The 18,415-nt window shown below is 36.9% G+C and overlaps 1 protein-coding gene across 1 annotated transcript in view; it reads right to left on the reverse strand.

Annotated features, from left to right (window-relative positions):
* CNGA1 (cyclic nucleotide gated channel subunit alpha 1) overlaps positions 1 to 10,945 on the reverse strand; it is a 28,069-nt gene extending 17,124 nt beyond the window's left edge. The window contains exons 1-6 of the mRNA XM_049790158.1: positions 10,833 to 10,945; positions 7,601 to 7,711; positions 6,635 to 6,697; positions 3,016 to 3,057; positions 2,515 to 2,619; positions 2,067 to 2,069 (exon numbers count right to left, since the gene is read on the reverse strand). Coding sequence (XP_049646115.1) covers positions 2,067 to 2,069; positions 2,515 to 2,619; positions 3,016 to 3,057; positions 6,635 to 6,697; positions 7,601 to 7,711; positions 10,833 to 10,942 — 434 coding nt within the window. The 5' untranslated portion in view covers positions 10,943 to 10,945. The remainder of the gene's footprint in view (positions 1 to 2,066; positions 2,070 to 2,514; positions 2,620 to 3,015; positions 3,058 to 6,634; positions 6,698 to 7,600; positions 7,712 to 10,832) is intronic.
* Positions 10,946 to 18,415: the final 7,470 nt, after the last annotated feature.

Raw genomic sequence — 18,415 nt, forward strand, 5'->3', positions numbered from 1 at the left:
TCCTATTACTGTGAACAAATAATTATGTTGATCACATCAAACTCTGCACATTCTACAGATCATATTTGTAGGTTTTAGGGATCAGATGTGGGAGTAGAGAATATTGGGTTTTCTAGCCTCCTACCTGTTAACAACAAAAAATATATACAAATATATAAAATTATATATATTATATATTTAATATACATAATCATATGTGTTTATATCTAAACATATAGATACATTTCACTCCAGCAAGACTGGGGAAGCCATATGAGGCATAGGGATCAATACAATAATACTGTCCACTGTATACTGTGTGTCTTCTAGTCTATATTTTAAAGAATGTTTATCTTTTGCGGGGGGCACACCCTGTGACGCTCAGGGGTTACTCCTGATTATGTGCTCAGAAATCGCTCCTGGCTTGGGGCATCATACAGGACGCCAGGGGATTGAACTGCAGTTCGTCCTAGGTTAGTGCAGGCAAAGTAGACACCTTACTGTTTGCACCACTGCTCCAGCTCCAGAATGTTTATCTTAATCCAAGCCAGCAATTTTCTAACAGCCACAAATAATTGCACCATTGTTTGGTAAAAATTGTCTTTAAATATTTAGAAAAATTTAGACTTCTATAAAAATAATGTGTGTGTTTAAAAAAAAAAAAGCTTTGTATGAGGCTAGAGAGATAGTACAGATGAGGGAGATTTGCCTTAAATATGGCCAACCTGGGTTAGATTCTCAGCTTCCCTTATGGTTCCTGAGTGCAGAACCAGAAGTAAACTCTGAGCTTCACTGGGCATTCCCCCCAAAAAGAAAGAAAGAATACAAGATTTTAAAATAGCTTTGCAAACATCATTCAGAATTACCCTTGTCAAATTATAATTTTCAATTTTTGTTTGTTTGTTTTGTTTTTTGGGCCACACCCAGCGGTGCTCAGGGGTTACTCCTGGCTGTCTGCTCAGAAATAGCTCCTGGCAGGCACGGGAGACCATATGGGACACCGGGATTCGAACCAACCACCTTTGGTCCTGGATCGGCTGCTTGCAAGGCAAACACCGCTGTGCTATCTCTCCGGGCCCATAATTTTCAAATTTTTATTAGAAAATTAAACATTCTGGGGCCAGAGCAGTGGCTCAAGTGGTAGGGTGTTTGCTAACCTAGGACAGACCACGGTTTGATTCCCTGGCATCCCATACAGTCCCCCAGAACAGGAGCGATTTCTGAGCCCATAGCCAGGAGTAACCCCTGAGCGCCACCTGGCGTGCCCCCCCCCCCCCAAAAAAAAGTAAATATTCAAAATGGTTGATGTTTTCAGAACATTCGTGCTCAAATGTTAGCCTTGCCTTTTTTTTTTAAATTTGGGTCCACACCTGATGATGCTCAGGGGTTACTCCTGGCTATGCTCTCAGAAATCACTCCTGGCTTGGGGGACCATATGGGATTGAACCATGGTCTGCCGGTCAATCTGGGTCAGCTGCGTGCAAAGGAAACGCCCTACCGCTGTGCCATCACTCCGGCCCCAGTCTTGCCTTTTTTCAGTAGGAATTCTTTGGATTATTCATCTAAGTACATGCCACTTAAAACGTTAATAAGATTATTGAGCTTTTATTTCAACTTTTAAAGATCCTGGAATCCACTTCTCCTAGGAACCTAAATAGCTCCCAGTAATAAGATGATCTTCTCAAGTACTTGTGGGAGATAACTATGCTAGTAATATGTTCTAGGTGATAAAAATAGTACTTATGTATATTTGTGCTCAGGGCTTACTCCTGGTTCTGTGCTCAGAAATCACTCCTGGTAGAGATAGGAGGAACATATGGGTGTTAGAAATTAAACATAGGGGGGCCGGGAAGGTGGCGCTAGAGGTAAGGTGTCTGCCTTGCAAGCGCTAGCATAGGACGGACAGTGATTCGATCCCCCGGCGTCCCATATGGTCCCCCCAAGCCAGGGGCGATTTCTGAGCACATAGCCAGGAGTAACCCCTGAGCGTCAAACGGGTGTGGCCCAAAAACCTAAAAAAAAAAAAAAAAAAAAAAAGAAATTAAACATAGGACTACCACCTTGCAAGGCAAGGTTGCCCATTATACTCTCTCTCCTGTCTCCAAAACTACTGCTAATTTTTTTTTGGGGGGTCACACCCGGTGGTGCTCAGGGGTTACTCCTGGCTGTCTGCTCAGAAATAGGTCCTGGCAGGCACGGGGGACCAGATGGGACACCGGGATTCAAACCAATCACCTTTGGTCCTGGATCACCAATCACCTTTGGTCCTGGATCGGCTGCTTGCAAGGCAAACGCCCGCTGTGCTATCTCTCCGGGCCCCAACTATTGTTAATTTTAATGATATAAAATACAATTTAAAATTAAATTTTGCTAACAATTTACTTGGTTTTTATATGGGTCTTCTTGACTACGAAACTTCAAAACATGATCCTTTCCAAACCTATCACAACTCAAGTCTAATTTCACTGCCAGTAAAATATATATATATAAATATTATTAAAAATAAATAAATTTTTAAAAAGTATTTTTACTTACTCTTTCTGATCTTTGCCTTTTTCTTCTTTGTTTTTCTCTTTGTCCTTTTCCCCTTTCTTTTTCTTCTGTGTGTCTTTTTTATTCTCTTTTTTATCATCTGACTTGCTGAAAAAGTGAAATATGTAGTTAACATATGTAAAGGCCTAACCACTGTTCGGCAAGAATCATGATCCAGGTGACCTTGAACACCCCAGGCTTGGGCCTAGGGGGAACTCCTCCTGCAGCCCACTTTTGGGAGTAGTGGTGAAGCTTTGAACCTTCAGAAAGGCTCTTGTGGAGGCCATTGCCCAAGGTGGTGTGAGTGTTGGCAGTCTTTACTTCACTCTCCTTTGCCAGAGTCCCATGATGTCTGGGATCTCACAACTGAGAATTCCTTCCTTCTGTATAAATCTTTGCCCTCTTAAATATTATTAAAGGAAATTTATATATATATTTATACTTAAATATATATAGGCCTTGACCAGAAATATGTGGAATTATGCATGTAAAAATCTAATTTACCTTTTCTTTTCTTTCTTCTTTTTCTTTTTCTCCTTTGATTGCCTAAGGAAGAAATAATAACTGTTACATAATTAAATTATTTCCTAATTTTTATTTTTATTCATTTTTCTCTCCACTGAACAAGAAATCTGATTCAGTTCAGTGACTTGGACTTGTTTCACAACCAGAAATCTGTAGACTTCTGAGAATTCCTACAAAAAATAAAATAAAATAAAATAGAAATAAATATGTATCCAGGTAATAAAGCAAACTTTTGTATTCTATAATTAACAAAATGGGGGGGATAAGTAAGATAATGTAGATGAAGATTAACTTATTGGTGGTAAATTTAAGGAGAGGAATTAAACAAAAATTTCCAATAAAGCACAGTTTCAAACTCTCAATGTATATTTAAAATAGTTATGCAAAAGTTAAATTTATTTATTTATTTTTTTTTTTGTTTTTGGGTCACACCCGGCGGTGCTCAGGGGTTACTCCTGGCTGTCTGCTCAAAAATAGCTCCTGGCAGGCACGGGGAACCATATGGGACACCGGGATTCGAACCAACCACCTTAGGTCCTGGATCTGCTACTTGCAAGGCAAACGCTGCTGTGCTATCTCTCTGGGCTCAAAAGTTAAATTTTTGACAACATTTGTATTTGTCTTCCAGTAAGGATTTTAAGAATTTTAAGAAAATATTACCAGTCTGGGTGAAGCACTTTTTCACAAGGCTCTGTGGTAACACAAGGAAATAAATTTCTTAGAATAATTTACTGCATTTGATACTACCTTTTTCCTATATAAAATTTTTTAGAGCATGGACTGTGTATAATGACCATTTTCTACAAATGATATCTATTAAAGGAATGGATTTTGGAGTCAGAAAGAGTCAAGGTCACAGCAGATCTTAGGAAAGTTGATTTTGATATTGGAAAATTTTATTATTTAGACATGAATGAACAGGCATCTCACTAAGCACTAGCCTTATCAGTAAAGATTTAATGGGAAATAGTTTTAAACCAAGCCTTAAACTATGAGTAAGACTTAAAGAAGTGGGAGCTGAGTGACAGTGCAATAAAAAGGACTTTGCTTTGCAGGTGGCTGACCTGGGTTCAATCCCCAGCATTCTTTATGGCCCCAAAAGTCTGCCAGGAGTAACCATTAAGAGCTCCTGAGGAGCAAAAAAAAAAAAAAAAAAAGTCTTGACAAAGTTAAGAAAATAGAAAACATATTTCAAGTAAAACAACAACTTTGAGACTACAAGATTAGTTAGTGGTTATTCAAAAATGATTTCATCCCAGAGCCAGGAATAAGCTCTGAGAACCAGTGTGTGTAATCTAAAAATAAAATGCAACAAAATGGAAAGAACCTAGTGGAAAAAGAGCAAAAAAGAAAAACATAGTTCTAGAGAACAGAAAGACAGAATACAAGCATAAAGTTAGAAAATGCTGTATCTAGGCTAATGCCCATACAGACCATATATCATGATGATACAACATAGTCAAACAGACAGAGTCAACAACCTCTGTCATTAATCTCCAATACTGACACAATGTCAGTGTTTATGAAGTAACCATGACGACAAAGATGGAGGCCATTTATGAAGCCTGAAATTATGGGCAACTATTCTTCCAAGGCAATCTTGGATGATCAACATCTCAATTACAGATAAAAGTACTAAGAGTCCATAAAAAGTACAACATTGGTTGAGGAAAGAGGTAGTCATTTAATAAAATGAACACTGATTTCCTTTTACCATGAAACGTATACATATTTTGGGCACAAATTTTGTCTGGTTTTGTTTTCGCTTTGCCACAAGATCTTAGTCAGACCACTTTCCAGGAATGTATAGTATATGATTCTCTAAAACAGAAAACTTCAAAACACCTCTTTGGACCAACTTTACAATAAGAGACATGAAATATTGGACACTAAAAATGGATTCCCATGGCCCTATCTGGCTGCACTCAGACCCTGGTAATCTATTAGAGTTACTACCTTTTGAAGGCACAACTGAGATTAGATATATGAAAAACGAAGTTTCTTCTTCCATAATATCATACATATATATGTATAAATCTATCTATATGTACATAAGCATATATGTGCTTATAGAAATGCATGTGTCTAGGAACCAAGTATTCAAAGCAATAATCACTTACATAGGGAGAGTCCTTCTAACCCAATGTTAGGCTTTATATAGATATAAACCCAATGTTAGGCTTTATATAGATATAAACCCAATGTTAGGCTTTATATAGATATAAAAGTCTTGATTTTCAGAGGGTTATTGTTCTTCAAACTTACAGTCCCATTAAATAATAAGCTATGGCTATTTCCCAGATACTCTGGTCCTTCTTAACAATAAATTAATTGTCAAGGAAGAAATTAAATATAGTAAAGAAAAGTAAATATAGTAAAAGAAATTTACTTTAATCATTAGAAGTAAATAGTGTGAGTGAAGAGTGACCCAGGAGATAATACTGTGATGTCTTTTTGTATTGCCATATTAATTTTAGTGATAAATGAATATAGCAGCTATGATCTGAAAAAACTATAGTGACCAAGAGAGCAGATCCTTTATGGATGAGGATAAACATCATTAATTCCACAATGTAAGTTAACTAGGCCTACATAAGTGTTGGTGTAGATTGACAGAACTCATTCTAGAAGGTTATAGATTGTTTCCATTAAAATTTTAAGACCTGCTTCAGCTGTCAGAGATCATAGATTATGTCATTATTCTTCGTATTAAAAGATTCTCCAGGAGGTAAATTGGAATCAAGTAGGTATTTCCAAATGAGGTGAATGTTCTATGCGAAGAAAAAGCTCTGAACAGTGCAATGAGATGTGCTGCACAGATGTACTGTTACATAGAAGGCAGGTATTTATTTTCCTCCCAAGATAATTGATTGCTGGCAGTTTTTGTCCTCTCTCATGATTAGCTTTGCATGAAGTCCATAATCACTCCACTTCATTCACTGACTACAAATGGCTGCAAAAACCCAACCCTGTTTACCTAAGTATGAAATAACCCTAAAGGACTATTCCTGCTCCAGACCATGCCATGAGGTAACATGTAACTTTATTGTCTGATGTTATACCTCTCCTATCCAGTCCTGCACTCTTAACTCCTTTTTTAAGTATTGGTCCTGAGAATACTTCCAAAGAACCTCTGTAACACAAAAAACTCTATTTAGAGTCCGAGGAATTTCACTTACCACCCACTGGCTTGAAATGTAGAAATTCATAACATTTCCTTTATCTTCTGCAGGCACACTAACCACAAAAAGAAAGTGCATGTGCACTGTATTTGAGTTGTCTACTATTCTAGTTGATTAGTTACATGTATTACAAACCCAGCCATATTCAGAGATTAGTCCTGGCTCTGTGCTCAGTGGGTTCCAGGGATTATATAGAACCAAACCAGATCAATGTCTCTCTGGTCCCTATCTTTTGATATTTTAAAATGGATAGATACATTTTTAGTACTGAATAAACAACAAAATAATTAGATGCCAATAGAATGTCACTGCCTAATTTTGTGTATGTACTCTATACCATATTCAGATATATGTTTATCTTTTTAGTTGTATGTTTTAAAAAACAAACTTTAGTTTTCTATTACAAATGTACTTACTGGTCCTTATTGCTGCTGTTGTTAATATTGAAAAGTGCAATGGCCCCAGGCAGGTATTGGTTCCTGATAAATTTAAAAAAAAAGGAGTTAAATAATAATATATAATACCCAGGCTAGCATACAATCTTCAGAAACAAATCTATTTTTTATTTCACTTATGACACAACCATTTTGGAAAATATAGAACCTCCATGAAGTCTGAGCTGCTGATTTTCAGCACACGAATCAAAATAATGAATAAATGCCAGTTTATCAGGACTCACATCAAAAATTTGGATCTTATTTGTCCCTAAGTGAGCTACCATAGATTTCGTTAGCTCCAGTAAAAAAAAACTAAGAAAGAGATGCAAGCACTAATGAAAATAATGACAGTACTTAAGGGAGTCAGCTAGAAGAGAAATAGGAAAGAGAAAGGGAAGGAGAAAAAAGCAATGAGAAAGTTAATGTATTCCATAGAATGGGAGCCCCTGATCCACATCAACATCAGACTCCTTCTATATATTTAAAGCTTCCATGACTACTCTATTTCCTCCTAAAGGTTTCTGGCATTTCTCTTTGAGCCAGTCGTTCCAGTTACTTAGCCATGACTAATCAACAGGTGTGGCAGTTTCATGAGAAACAATGTTAAGGAATCAAATAGACAAGTTACTGCTGCTGGAGAGATAATGGATAGGCTTCTTGCACATGATTAACCGTGGTTTGATCACCAGCATTCCATACGGTCCTCTAAAATTCTCTAAGAGTGATAGAGACACTGAGTGCAAAGCCAAGAGTAACCCCTGGGCACTGCCAAGTGTGACCCAAAAACAAAACAACTAAGAAGGGACAAAGTACTCCAGCAATCCTGTGTAATGACTGAATTGCAGAAATAATTGTCAAGTCACTAGTGAGGAGAATAACTGCCTTTCATTTAAATCATAATTTAAATACATATTTAGAAGGATAAATCCTCTGACAATTACTCACCTCTGGAATTCTCCAGTTTTGTGTGCAGCATTTTGAAAAAAATCTCTTGCATAAGCATTTTCCTTCTTTGATTCTTCAAATATAGAGGTGTTGTCATCATCAGAAAAAGAACTTAGTCCAACAAAAGACAGGTGAATTAGATCCATGTTTTATAACATTATAAAGAGGGCCTTTCTCATTGGGAAAATCATTATTTCATCACTTCTCTACTAAGCTACTATAAAACAACCATTTTAATTAGGATAAAATTAGATGTATATAGAATAAATAAAATTATAGGAACATATTCATGATTTAGTTAAAATGAATGCAATCATTTACTACTTTAATGCTTCACATTTTGAATGCTAAATACATGAGTTACTATTATGTTTATCAAACATAAAGTATGATATTTGTATTTTATACCATATTATAGAGCTGAGCCAACTTATGATATAATTTTCTTCTACTAAAGGTAACTTTAACTACTTTACATACATTTTCATTATAATGCATAGTATACACACTTTATGATTTAGAAAAGTGTTCACATTTTATACTGTATAGATAAAAGATTGATCTAATGAAATGTCATTTCATGGGCCCGGAGAGATAGCACAGCGGCGTTTGCCTTGCAAGCAGCCGATCCAGGACCAAAGGTGGTTGGTTTGAATCCCGGTGTCCCATATGGTCCCCCGTGCCTGCCAGGAGCTATTTCTGAGCAGACAGCCAGGAGTAACCCCTGAGCACCGCTGGTGTGACCCAAAAAAAAACAAAACAAACAAACAAACAAAAAAGAAATGTCATTTCATTCTATTTATTTTTTATCAGGAAAGATTTTTTTGTTTTGTTTTGTTTTGTTTTTGGGCCACACCCTGTGACGCTCAGGGGTTACTCCTGGCTATGTGCTCAGAAGTTGCTCCTGGCTTCTTGGGGGACCATATGGGACGCCGGGGGATCGAACCGCGGTCCGTCCTAGGCTAGCGCAGGCAAGGCAGGCACCTTACCTCCAGCACCACCGCCCGTCCTTTTTTTTTTTTTGAAAGATTTTGACAATCATGAAGAAAAGTATTTGGCATAGGTGCTTTGAAATAATAACTGCAATGACATTTATATTTATTTATCAGATAAGTATATAGCTTGTACCTCTAATTTACTAATTTATTTTATATTAATAAATACATAAAATATTTAAAATAGCAAAATAAAAAGTACAGGAGCCAGAGAGAAAGTAAAGGGGTTGAGGCACATGCCTTAATGTGACCATTCTTGGTTCTATCCTCAGCATCATATGATAACCTGAACATCATTGAGTACTGTCCTGGAAGACCCTTTGTACCATAAACACACTGATATGAACAGATACCCTAGCCTAGACCTGAACCTACAAATTAGCCTAAACTTAACAATCGCCCTACATTGAACTTTCATTGTCAACTTTGAGTATAACCAAATTAATATGCTCAAGAAACTTAACCATGACCCTAACCATTAGTTTATACTAAGTCAAGCCCTAACCTTATACTAATATTACCCTAGTTCTATCTAAACATTCCAATTAGTATAAATTTAACAATAACCTACACATAACTTTCATTTTCAGCTTTAGACATAAGGAAACCTAATTCTGACCCTGAACATGAAAACTAACCCTAACACAAATTCCAAACCCTATCTCTAATCTTAACCATATACAAATGTTACCATCGCCTAAGCCTAGAGCTAACAACCAGCATAAATCTAACAGTTGCTCTATATATAACTTTAGCTTACAACTTTAAACTTTGCAAATCCTGTATCCAAACTCTGACATGAACTACTAACCCAAACCCCAACAATAATCTTATACCAATGTACCCTAGTCTAGGTTTAAGCCCTATTGAGCCTATTACCCTAAATTTAGACATTGCTATGCTCCAAACTTTCATTTTCAACTTTGAACATAGCAAACATACACCTTAACTCTAAGATGATCCCTAACATTAACTCCACTACCCTACCAAAAGAAAAGCCCTAACTCTTTACTAACCTTACACTAGACTCGGCTAAACCTTAAAAATTAGCCTAAATTTATCAATTGCCTACACTTAAATTTCATTTTCAAGTGTGGCCATAAAGAACCTAATTTTTTTTTTAAGAACCTAATTTATAACCTTAATACAAATTCTAATTCTAACCCTAACCCAATCCTAAATCAAATTCAAGCATTATCTTTTTTTTTTTTTGGTCTTTTTTTTTGGGGGGGGGGCACACCCGGTAATGCTCAGGGGTTACTCCTGGCTATGCGCTCAGAAGTCGCTCCTGGCTTGGGGGACCATATGGGACGCCGGGAATCGAACCGCGGTCCATCCTAGGCTAGCGCTGGCAAAGCAGACACCTTACCTCCAGGCCGGCCCCCAAGCATTATCTTTATACTTATACTTACCTGAGTCGAGGGCCTAAACTTTACCAATCAGCCTAAATAGAACAATCATACCTAACTCACTTTCAACTTTAAACATAGTTAAACAAATACCTAACTCTAATATGAACCCTAACTTTAATAACGCTTACCCAAACATGAATATTAACACTATACTGAACTTACCCTAGCTTCTGCCTAATTCTACTTATTAGCATAAATTGAACAAACTCTCTATACGAAATGTTATTTTTAATTGTGGACTTTACCAAAAACAGTCCTTAATGTGAATACAAATAGTGATACCAAACATTTACAAATATTACAGTAGCCTAGGCCTATCTAATAATTTTCTAACTATACATGAATAACTGAAAGTTATTTAAAGGTGAAAGTTATCACCTTTAAACATAGCTAAACCTATATCCTAACTCTGACATAAACCCTAAGCAGTAGGGTCCACATCAACAGGACTCTATACTAAACTGCTGGCTTGTTTGGCCAAAAATTGCATGGAGGGGTTCCTGGGCCTCCCAGTCACTGCATGGTAGATCCCTTAATAACTAATTACTTTTAAAGTACATATAAATATTTAACTGAGTAGTCAAAGAGTGCATGTGGTAAGGTGTTTGCCTTGCATAAAGTTGGCTCAAAGCCTTGTACCACATATGGTCCCTGATTCAACACCAATAATAATGCCTGAGCACAGGATAAGGAGCAAGCCCTGAACACTGCCAAGTTTGGCTCCACAACAAACAAAAGTAAGCCAAAATTAAAACTAATTTGATATAAGAACTGTGACTGGCATTAAAGAAGTATGCAAAAGGACATAAATGTATTCAAAAATACCTGCATGCTCCGTTTTCCATCATTCTTATTTCCCTTTCAATATCTGGTACAACCACATTAGGGATTTTCATAAAAGAATACTGTGTGTTGATAATATTTTTCTTCATCATTAGGCTGATATCTGGAACAAAGAAGTAAGAATACTTATAAATTTATATGTCTAATCAAAAATTTTACTCTACATTCTTCTTAGACTCTGATAACATTTTTTTCTTTGGTGAAAACTTTTTTAATTTATTAATTTAAAGAAAATGTATCACATAGCTCACATAACTTATCATAATATAATTATTCAGGATTACAGAAAGCAAAGTTATTAAAAATAGTAAGAAAATAGAAAAATCTAAAAAGAGAAAAGAAAAGAAAAATAATTGGAAAAAGAAGAGGAGGGTTTATTGGCAGTTATATTTATGAAAATTATTGTATCACCAATAAAGTCATTAATACAATTGCAGAAGGTTTAGTACAATTTTTTTAAGATAGAAGATACACTGAAAATAAAAAGGCATTTGTTGTTCTTGCATAGGCACAGCAAAATATGGAAGAATTTAGAAGGAAAGACTTTGGCCTTAAAACAAAGAGACCTTTACCCTGAAGTATTTTGGCAAAAGACCTACTCCAGGCTCCAGGCATACTAGGTTGTCCAACCCCTTCGTCCTTCTCTGTGGTCTGAGAACTTTCAAAAGGCTTTCAGTTAAGCCATACAATAGTATTACATATTCCACATTACATTATAGTAGTAGTTAGTAAATCTGCTTATTACACCCAATACTTTTTTTTTATCTGAAGTTTGTACCTTTTCACCTACTTTTACCCACTCACCTTAATTCTCTACCCCTGGCAACATAAACAAGTTTTCTGTGTCTATAAATAGCTTGTTTTTAGATAAAAGTTGTCATTTGCTTGTTTTTATATTTATCAATCTCATAAATGGTGAGATAATTTTTTTCTCTGACTTACTTAACTTAATGCCCTCAAGTTTCTTCATTCAAATTGTTAAAAATGACAAACTTTCCTTCTAATTGTATTTCTCTGTGTGTGTACATAATTTATCCATAGAGGAGTAAATTAGTTTGCTCCCATTTTCTGTTTTGAATAATGCTAAAATTAACATGGGGTGTATCTATCTTATTTTTATTCTTTAGATAAATATTCATGTAGAAAAACAATATTATTTCTAGTTATATGAAGTAATTATTCATTTTTTATTTTTGTTGTTTCTAGATTTGAAGCCATATTCATAAGTAGTTCAGGAGTAACATGGCTTTGCTCCCAGGGGTCACTCCTGAGGGAGATCAGGGTATCATATATGCTGGAAACTAGGTTTAATATGCATCTTATCTACTACACTATCTCTTTAGCTTCACAAAAAAATTATCTTGCAATCCCACAGACTAAAAGGCAATACTTTCCCACCACTCATATGAAAAAGGAATAGTATCCAAGATATATAACGAATTTGCAGATTTAACAAGAAAAAAACAATCAATCCCATAAAAAAATTAAGTAGAAAAGATAAACAGAGACTTCATTAAAGAAGACATACAGATGGCAAACTGGTATAAATATGCTCTGTGATATTTACAATCAGAAAAAATGCATATCGAAAAAACCCAAGAAGATATTTTAAAAAAAGAATTAGAATGGAAATGAGAAAAAAGAAAACCCTCATATATTGCTCATGTATTGTTGGCTGGTTCAACTTCCTTGGGAAACAATATGGAAATTTCTCAAAAATTAAGACTTGAGCTTCCCTATGACCCAGCAGTTCCAAACACTCTATTCAAAATAGACATTTGCACCCCTATGCTCATTGTAACACTATTCACAACATCCAAAATCTAAATACAATCTAAGTGTCCAAGAATAGATGGATGACTGAATACATAAACTGGTGTACATAATGGAATACTATTCCTTCATCAGAAAAGATGAAATTATGCCAAATTGTTGCTATATGAATGAATCTGGAGAGTATCATGTTTAGTGAAGCTAGAGCAAAAGGAAGATAGATACACAATGATCTTTCTCATAAGTGGGATATAAATAAACATAGTAAGGGAACAACAAATTCCAAAGGCAGCATAACTTGAGAACTGGTCTACAGTATTTGACTTACCATGGTGGAACATGATGGGGGACATTCAAAGAAAGGACATTCTGGTAAAGTGTAAATTAAGTCACCTGATATTTTTTCAATAATATCTTTATTTAAACACTGTGATTATACATGACTGTAGTTGGTTTCAGTCATAAAAAGAACACCCACCTTCACCAGTGCAACATTCTCACCACCAACGCCCCCCCCCATCTCCCTCCTCCCACACCCCTGCCTGTATTCGAGACAAGCATTCTTTTTTTTTTTTTTTTTTTTTTGGTTTTTGGGCCACACCCGGTAATGCACAGGGGTTACTCCTGGCTATGTGCTCAGAAGTTGCTCCTGGCTTGGGGGACCATATGGGATGCCGGGGGATCGAACCGCGGTCCGTCCAAGGCTAGCCCAGGCAAGGCAGGCACCTTACCTTTAGCGCCACCGCCCGGACCCGAGACAAGCATTCTAAATCTCTCACTCATTAACATTTTCATGGTAGTTGTTAGTGTATTATTTCTCTAACTGCACTCACCCCTCTTTGAGGTGAGCTTTATATCATGAGCCTGTCCTTCCAGCCCTCATCTCTGGACATTATCATGATAATGTCTTTTATTTTTCTTAAAACCCATAGATAAGTGAGACTATTCTGTTTGTCTCTCTCTCCCTCTGACTTATTTCACTCAGCATAATAGTTTCCATGTCCATCCATATATAGAAAAATTTCATGACTTTATCTTTCCTGATGGTTGCATGATATTCCATTGTGTATATTACAGTATACTGCAGTATACTGTAAACTGTAATATATGTTACAGTTTCTTTAGCCATTCATCTTTTGAAGGGCATTTTGGTTGTTTCCAGAGTCTGGCTTTTGTAAATAGTGTTGCAATGAATATAGATGTGAGGAAGGAATTTTTGTATTGTTTTTGTGTTCTTAGGGTATATCCCTAGGAGTGGTATAGCTAGATCATATGGGAGCTCGATTTCCATTTTTTTGAGGAATCTCCATATTGTTTTCCATAAGGGCTTGACTAGATGGCGTTCCCACCAGCAGTGAATGAGAGTTCCTTTCTCCCCATATCTCCACCAAAACTGATTGTTCTTGTTCTTTGTGATGTGTGCCAGTCTCTATGGAGTGAGATGGTACCTCATTGTTGTTTTGATTTGAATCTCCATAATAATTAGTTATGTGGAACATACGTGCCTTTTGGCCATTTGTATTTCTTCTTTGAAAAATTGTTCATTTCTTCTCCCCATTTTTTATGGGGTTAGATATTTTTATCTTGTTATTTCAGTAACTTGTATATCTTGATATTAGTCCTTTGTCTGATGGGTATTGGGTGAATAGTGTAACTGTCTTCCTTAACCAGAGACCAGAGATGTCATGAAAATCTCAAGAAATCAGAAATTACAAACAATTCATCTAGAAATCTATTTGTCACCAAGAAAATATCAAATTCAATTTCTGTTCAATTACATTCACTTCAGGAACTTGAAAATGTTATAGCCCTTAGTGTGCTAACAAGGAAATTTAAGTTTTAAAAAATGGAAGAAGACCTGAGAAATATGACAGAATTTAAGGTACTTGTATTGAACACAATTGAGTCCAAGTCAAATCGTTGGCATTGTGTATAACCTCTGAGCATACCAGGGCACACCTGAAAAACTCCCTGAGCACCAGCATGTATGATCCAATTCTCTCTCCCCAAATAAATTAAATTTAAAGGGGACATACAAAAACCTTGATACAGAGCTCACAGCACCTCAAAACTTAATTTAAGATTAACTAATAAATGAAGAAAGAAAGTGGCTAGAGTGATAGGAGAGTGGGAAGGGCACTTGACTTGCACACAGATAACCCAGGCTTGATCCCAGCACCTCATATTGTTCCCTGAAACTGGACAGAGTGATCCTACAGCAAAAACCCAGGAGTCAGTTTGAGCACTTTTTTTGACCAAAAAGAGAGAATAAATTATGACATTTGTTAAAAAAAAATTATAGAGAAGACATGGAAAAGTTGCCACTATAATAAGGTTTTGCAGAAGGAGGATTTAATCTTAACTCTTAATACAGCAAAATATGTGGAGATTTATAAGCAAGGTGGGGAAGTGATTTAAGGTGTCAGAGATGGGAAGTAGTTATTAAGAGGAGACAGAAAGGCTAAGCTGATCCAATAGAAAGGATTTACCACTGAAGATAGCCAGGGCAAAAAGATACCAAAGGAACAAGGATCTGGATCTCATGTGAAGGGTGATCAGGCCAAAGCTGGGGGCTTTCACTCAACTAGTTGTGCAGGATTCTTGCTGAAACTAGGCAAAGTGGATTAAGGACAGAGCCCAAGGTCGGATCCAAGTCATAAATGAGACTCAGAGGAGCCTCACTTGTTTGGTATGAAAAGAGAATCACACAATGACTTGAATTGAACAAACTAGTTTGCCTGGAGCCTAGAGTTGGTCTTATGCCAAGAAACTTCAGGGGTAGGGTCTCCTTGTTTTTAGACCAAGGCTTTTCCTTTCCATGTCCCCCATATTTTGGTAGGCCTATACAAACAATATTTGCCACTCTAACACCATTTTTACTGTGCTCCTTTGACTTTAACCCTTAAAAAAACCTCTTAAACTTTTGATGTTAACTTTGTTTTTTGTTTTTGGGCCACACCCAGCGTTGCTCAGGGGTTACTCCTGGCTGTCTGCTCAGAAATAGCTCCTGGCAGGAACGGGGGGGACCATATGGGACACCGGGATTCGAACCAACCACCTTTGGTCCTGGATTGGCTGCTTGCAAGGCAAACGCCACTATGCTATCTCTCCAGGCCCTTGATGTTAACTTAAACCAATATGCATGTGCATAAAAATATAAAAAAATACTATGCCTTCACAAAAAAAAAAAAAAAGAAAAGAGAATCACTGTCAGATATGATGAATATAGTAGTTGATATAAAAAAAAACACCTCAGAAGCTGTGAGCAGCAGAGTAATAGCAGATGAGAAAAAGATCAAGAAGCTCCACATAAGGAGCCGGGAAGGTGGCGCTAGAGGTAAGGTGTCTGCCTTGCAAGTGCTAGCGTAGGACAGACTGCGGTTTGATACCCTGGCATCCCATATGGTCCCCTCAAGCCAGGAGCGATTTCTGAGCGCAAAGCCAGGAGTAACCCCTGAGCGTTAAATGGGTATGCCCCCCCCCAAAAAAAAAAGAAGCTCCACATGAGATTGATGAAACCTCTAGAAAACAACAAGAAAAAGTCTGAAAATGAATCAACACACTAGAGAATTATGTGATAACATTCAAGAGTAACTATATAAGAATTATATGAGTCTCTGAGAACCAGAGGCTAATTTGATGAAGCACCAATAAATAAAGAGATCATAGTAAAGAATTTTCTAGAGTTGAGGAACATAGGCCATCAAATATAAAAATCTACAAAGGTCCCAGCAAAAATTGACTCAACTGGGAAAATTCCAAAAACACATTACCTGGAATGACAAAATCCAAAGACAGAGATTGAAAGTAGCAAGAACAAAACAAAGTTAAAATTAAAAAAGGAACTTACATATAAAGGAATAGTATATTAGATTCTTAGAAGCCAGCTAGATTGTCATTCAGATTTGAAGAAAATTTATGGTCTTATACCCCATTTAGCAAGAAGCATGAAAGGAGCTTCTTTAAATGGCAGGACAAATTTTCTAGCATCGGGCAATAAGTATGGCATTCACTCTTGACCCTTACAGCTGCCCTCTGCTAGAATAAGAAAGGTATTTTTACTCAAATTATCTCATGTATATTGAATGTTTAATGTCAAATCAGAATTTTTTACATTTATACAGATTTTTTTTTTTTGCTTTTTTGTTTTTTGTTTTTGGATCACACCCAGCAGCACTCAGGGGTTCCTCCTGGCTCTGTGCTCAGAAATCACTTCTGGAAGGCTCGGGGACCAAATGGGATGCCAGGATTCGAACCACTGTCCTTCTGCATGCAAGGCAAATGCCCTACCTCCATGCTATTTCTCTGGCCCCTATACAATTTTTTTTATCACAGTCTTTTACTTATGAAGGCAGACATTTAAACAGCACTTACTGCAACATTTTCTTTTATTTTTAATTAACTTTATTTAAAGAACAAGCATTACATTAGTACTTTTGTTGATAGCTAGATGGATGTCTTTTGACATAATTGTTACACACTTTGCATGGCTAGCACACGGGTTGGTATCTTTAAAAAGGCTAACCAGATAGGCCACACTTGCCTCCTGCAAATCACAAATAGCTACACTCCAGATGTGCGGATTTGTTTTGCGGACCTGAGCAATTTCTTGTATCAGATGCTGGAAGAAAACCGTGCAAATCAGAAGTTCAGAGGACTTCTTTTAAGGCTTAATTTTACAGAAGGCCTGTGAATTTAATTTAATTTCACAGTACCCTGCCTGTAACAATGAGGCTTCTTCATTCTTCCCTAAGAGGGTGCATTCTTCGGCATTTGGAGCCAGATGCTTCCTTAAAGCTTAAAGCCTTAATTTGCAGGCATTCTGCTTTGTCACACACACACACACACACACACACACACACACACACACACACACACACACACACACACGGCATGTGAGACTGCAGAAAATTAACTTGGTTCTCACACTTGCAATGGACATTCTGCATACATAAAACATATCTTAAGGATATGGAGTACTATTAATATATATTGTGCGCCCCTGCGCGGTTTGGAACATGTAGACGGTATGAAATTACCAGTGACTGCCTGAGTACAGCCGAGCAACTATCTGCCACCCCCAGTTAAGCTCCTCCAAGTGTAAAAAAGGCCTTTGGCACAACAGAGATCTGCCGAAACCCATGCTGGCCTAGACTCCCGGCTTCCAGGAAGGAAGGAGATCCGAAAGTTCAAAGCCCGCACCCTAAACCTCCCTCTGGAGCCGGCTTGGGAGTGGGGAAAGCCTAGGGTACCCCATTAGCTCCTCCCAGGAACCCACCTTGCTGGCTTGCCCAGGCATGTGGCCCAGGGGAAGCCCTGGAGCTCCAGAGGAAAGAGGTAGAGGGGTGCTGGGGTGACCCAAGTCTCGCACCACGGCCCTAGGCCAGGTTAAAAAGGCCTTTCAGCCCTATAAAATATTTTTATTTACAAAAAGGGTACTGGAAAATGTATTTGGTGACTGGATACTTTTTCTAATTGGTTTTTGCTTAACTAAAATTTTATTTTGTGATGCTGCCTCAATTTTTATTTAGTTTATAAAGGTGATGATTATGAGTAATGACCTCTCTGGTGAAATTATTTCTCCTGAGAAATACTTACCTTCTTAAGACCATTGATTTCACAATCTGTAAAGATCCTATATAAGGTGCATATTAGTTCTGTTTCAGTTTTTTTCACAGAATTCATAGTTGGCTTATATGCAGTTCTGATAATCATTTTTCTGCAATAGTTACAAATATTGACTTTTTAGTTAATGAGTGTAGAAGGAAGATTCTTCAAAAAATTTCTTTGCA

The sequence above is a fragment of the Suncus etruscus genome, chromosome 16 (genome assembly GCF_024139225.1).
Source record: "Suncus etruscus isolate mSunEtr1 chromosome 16, mSunEtr1.pri.cur, whole genome shotgun sequence".
Lineage (NCBI taxonomy): Eukaryota > Metazoa > Chordata > Mammalia > Eulipotyphla > Soricidae > Suncus > Suncus etruscus.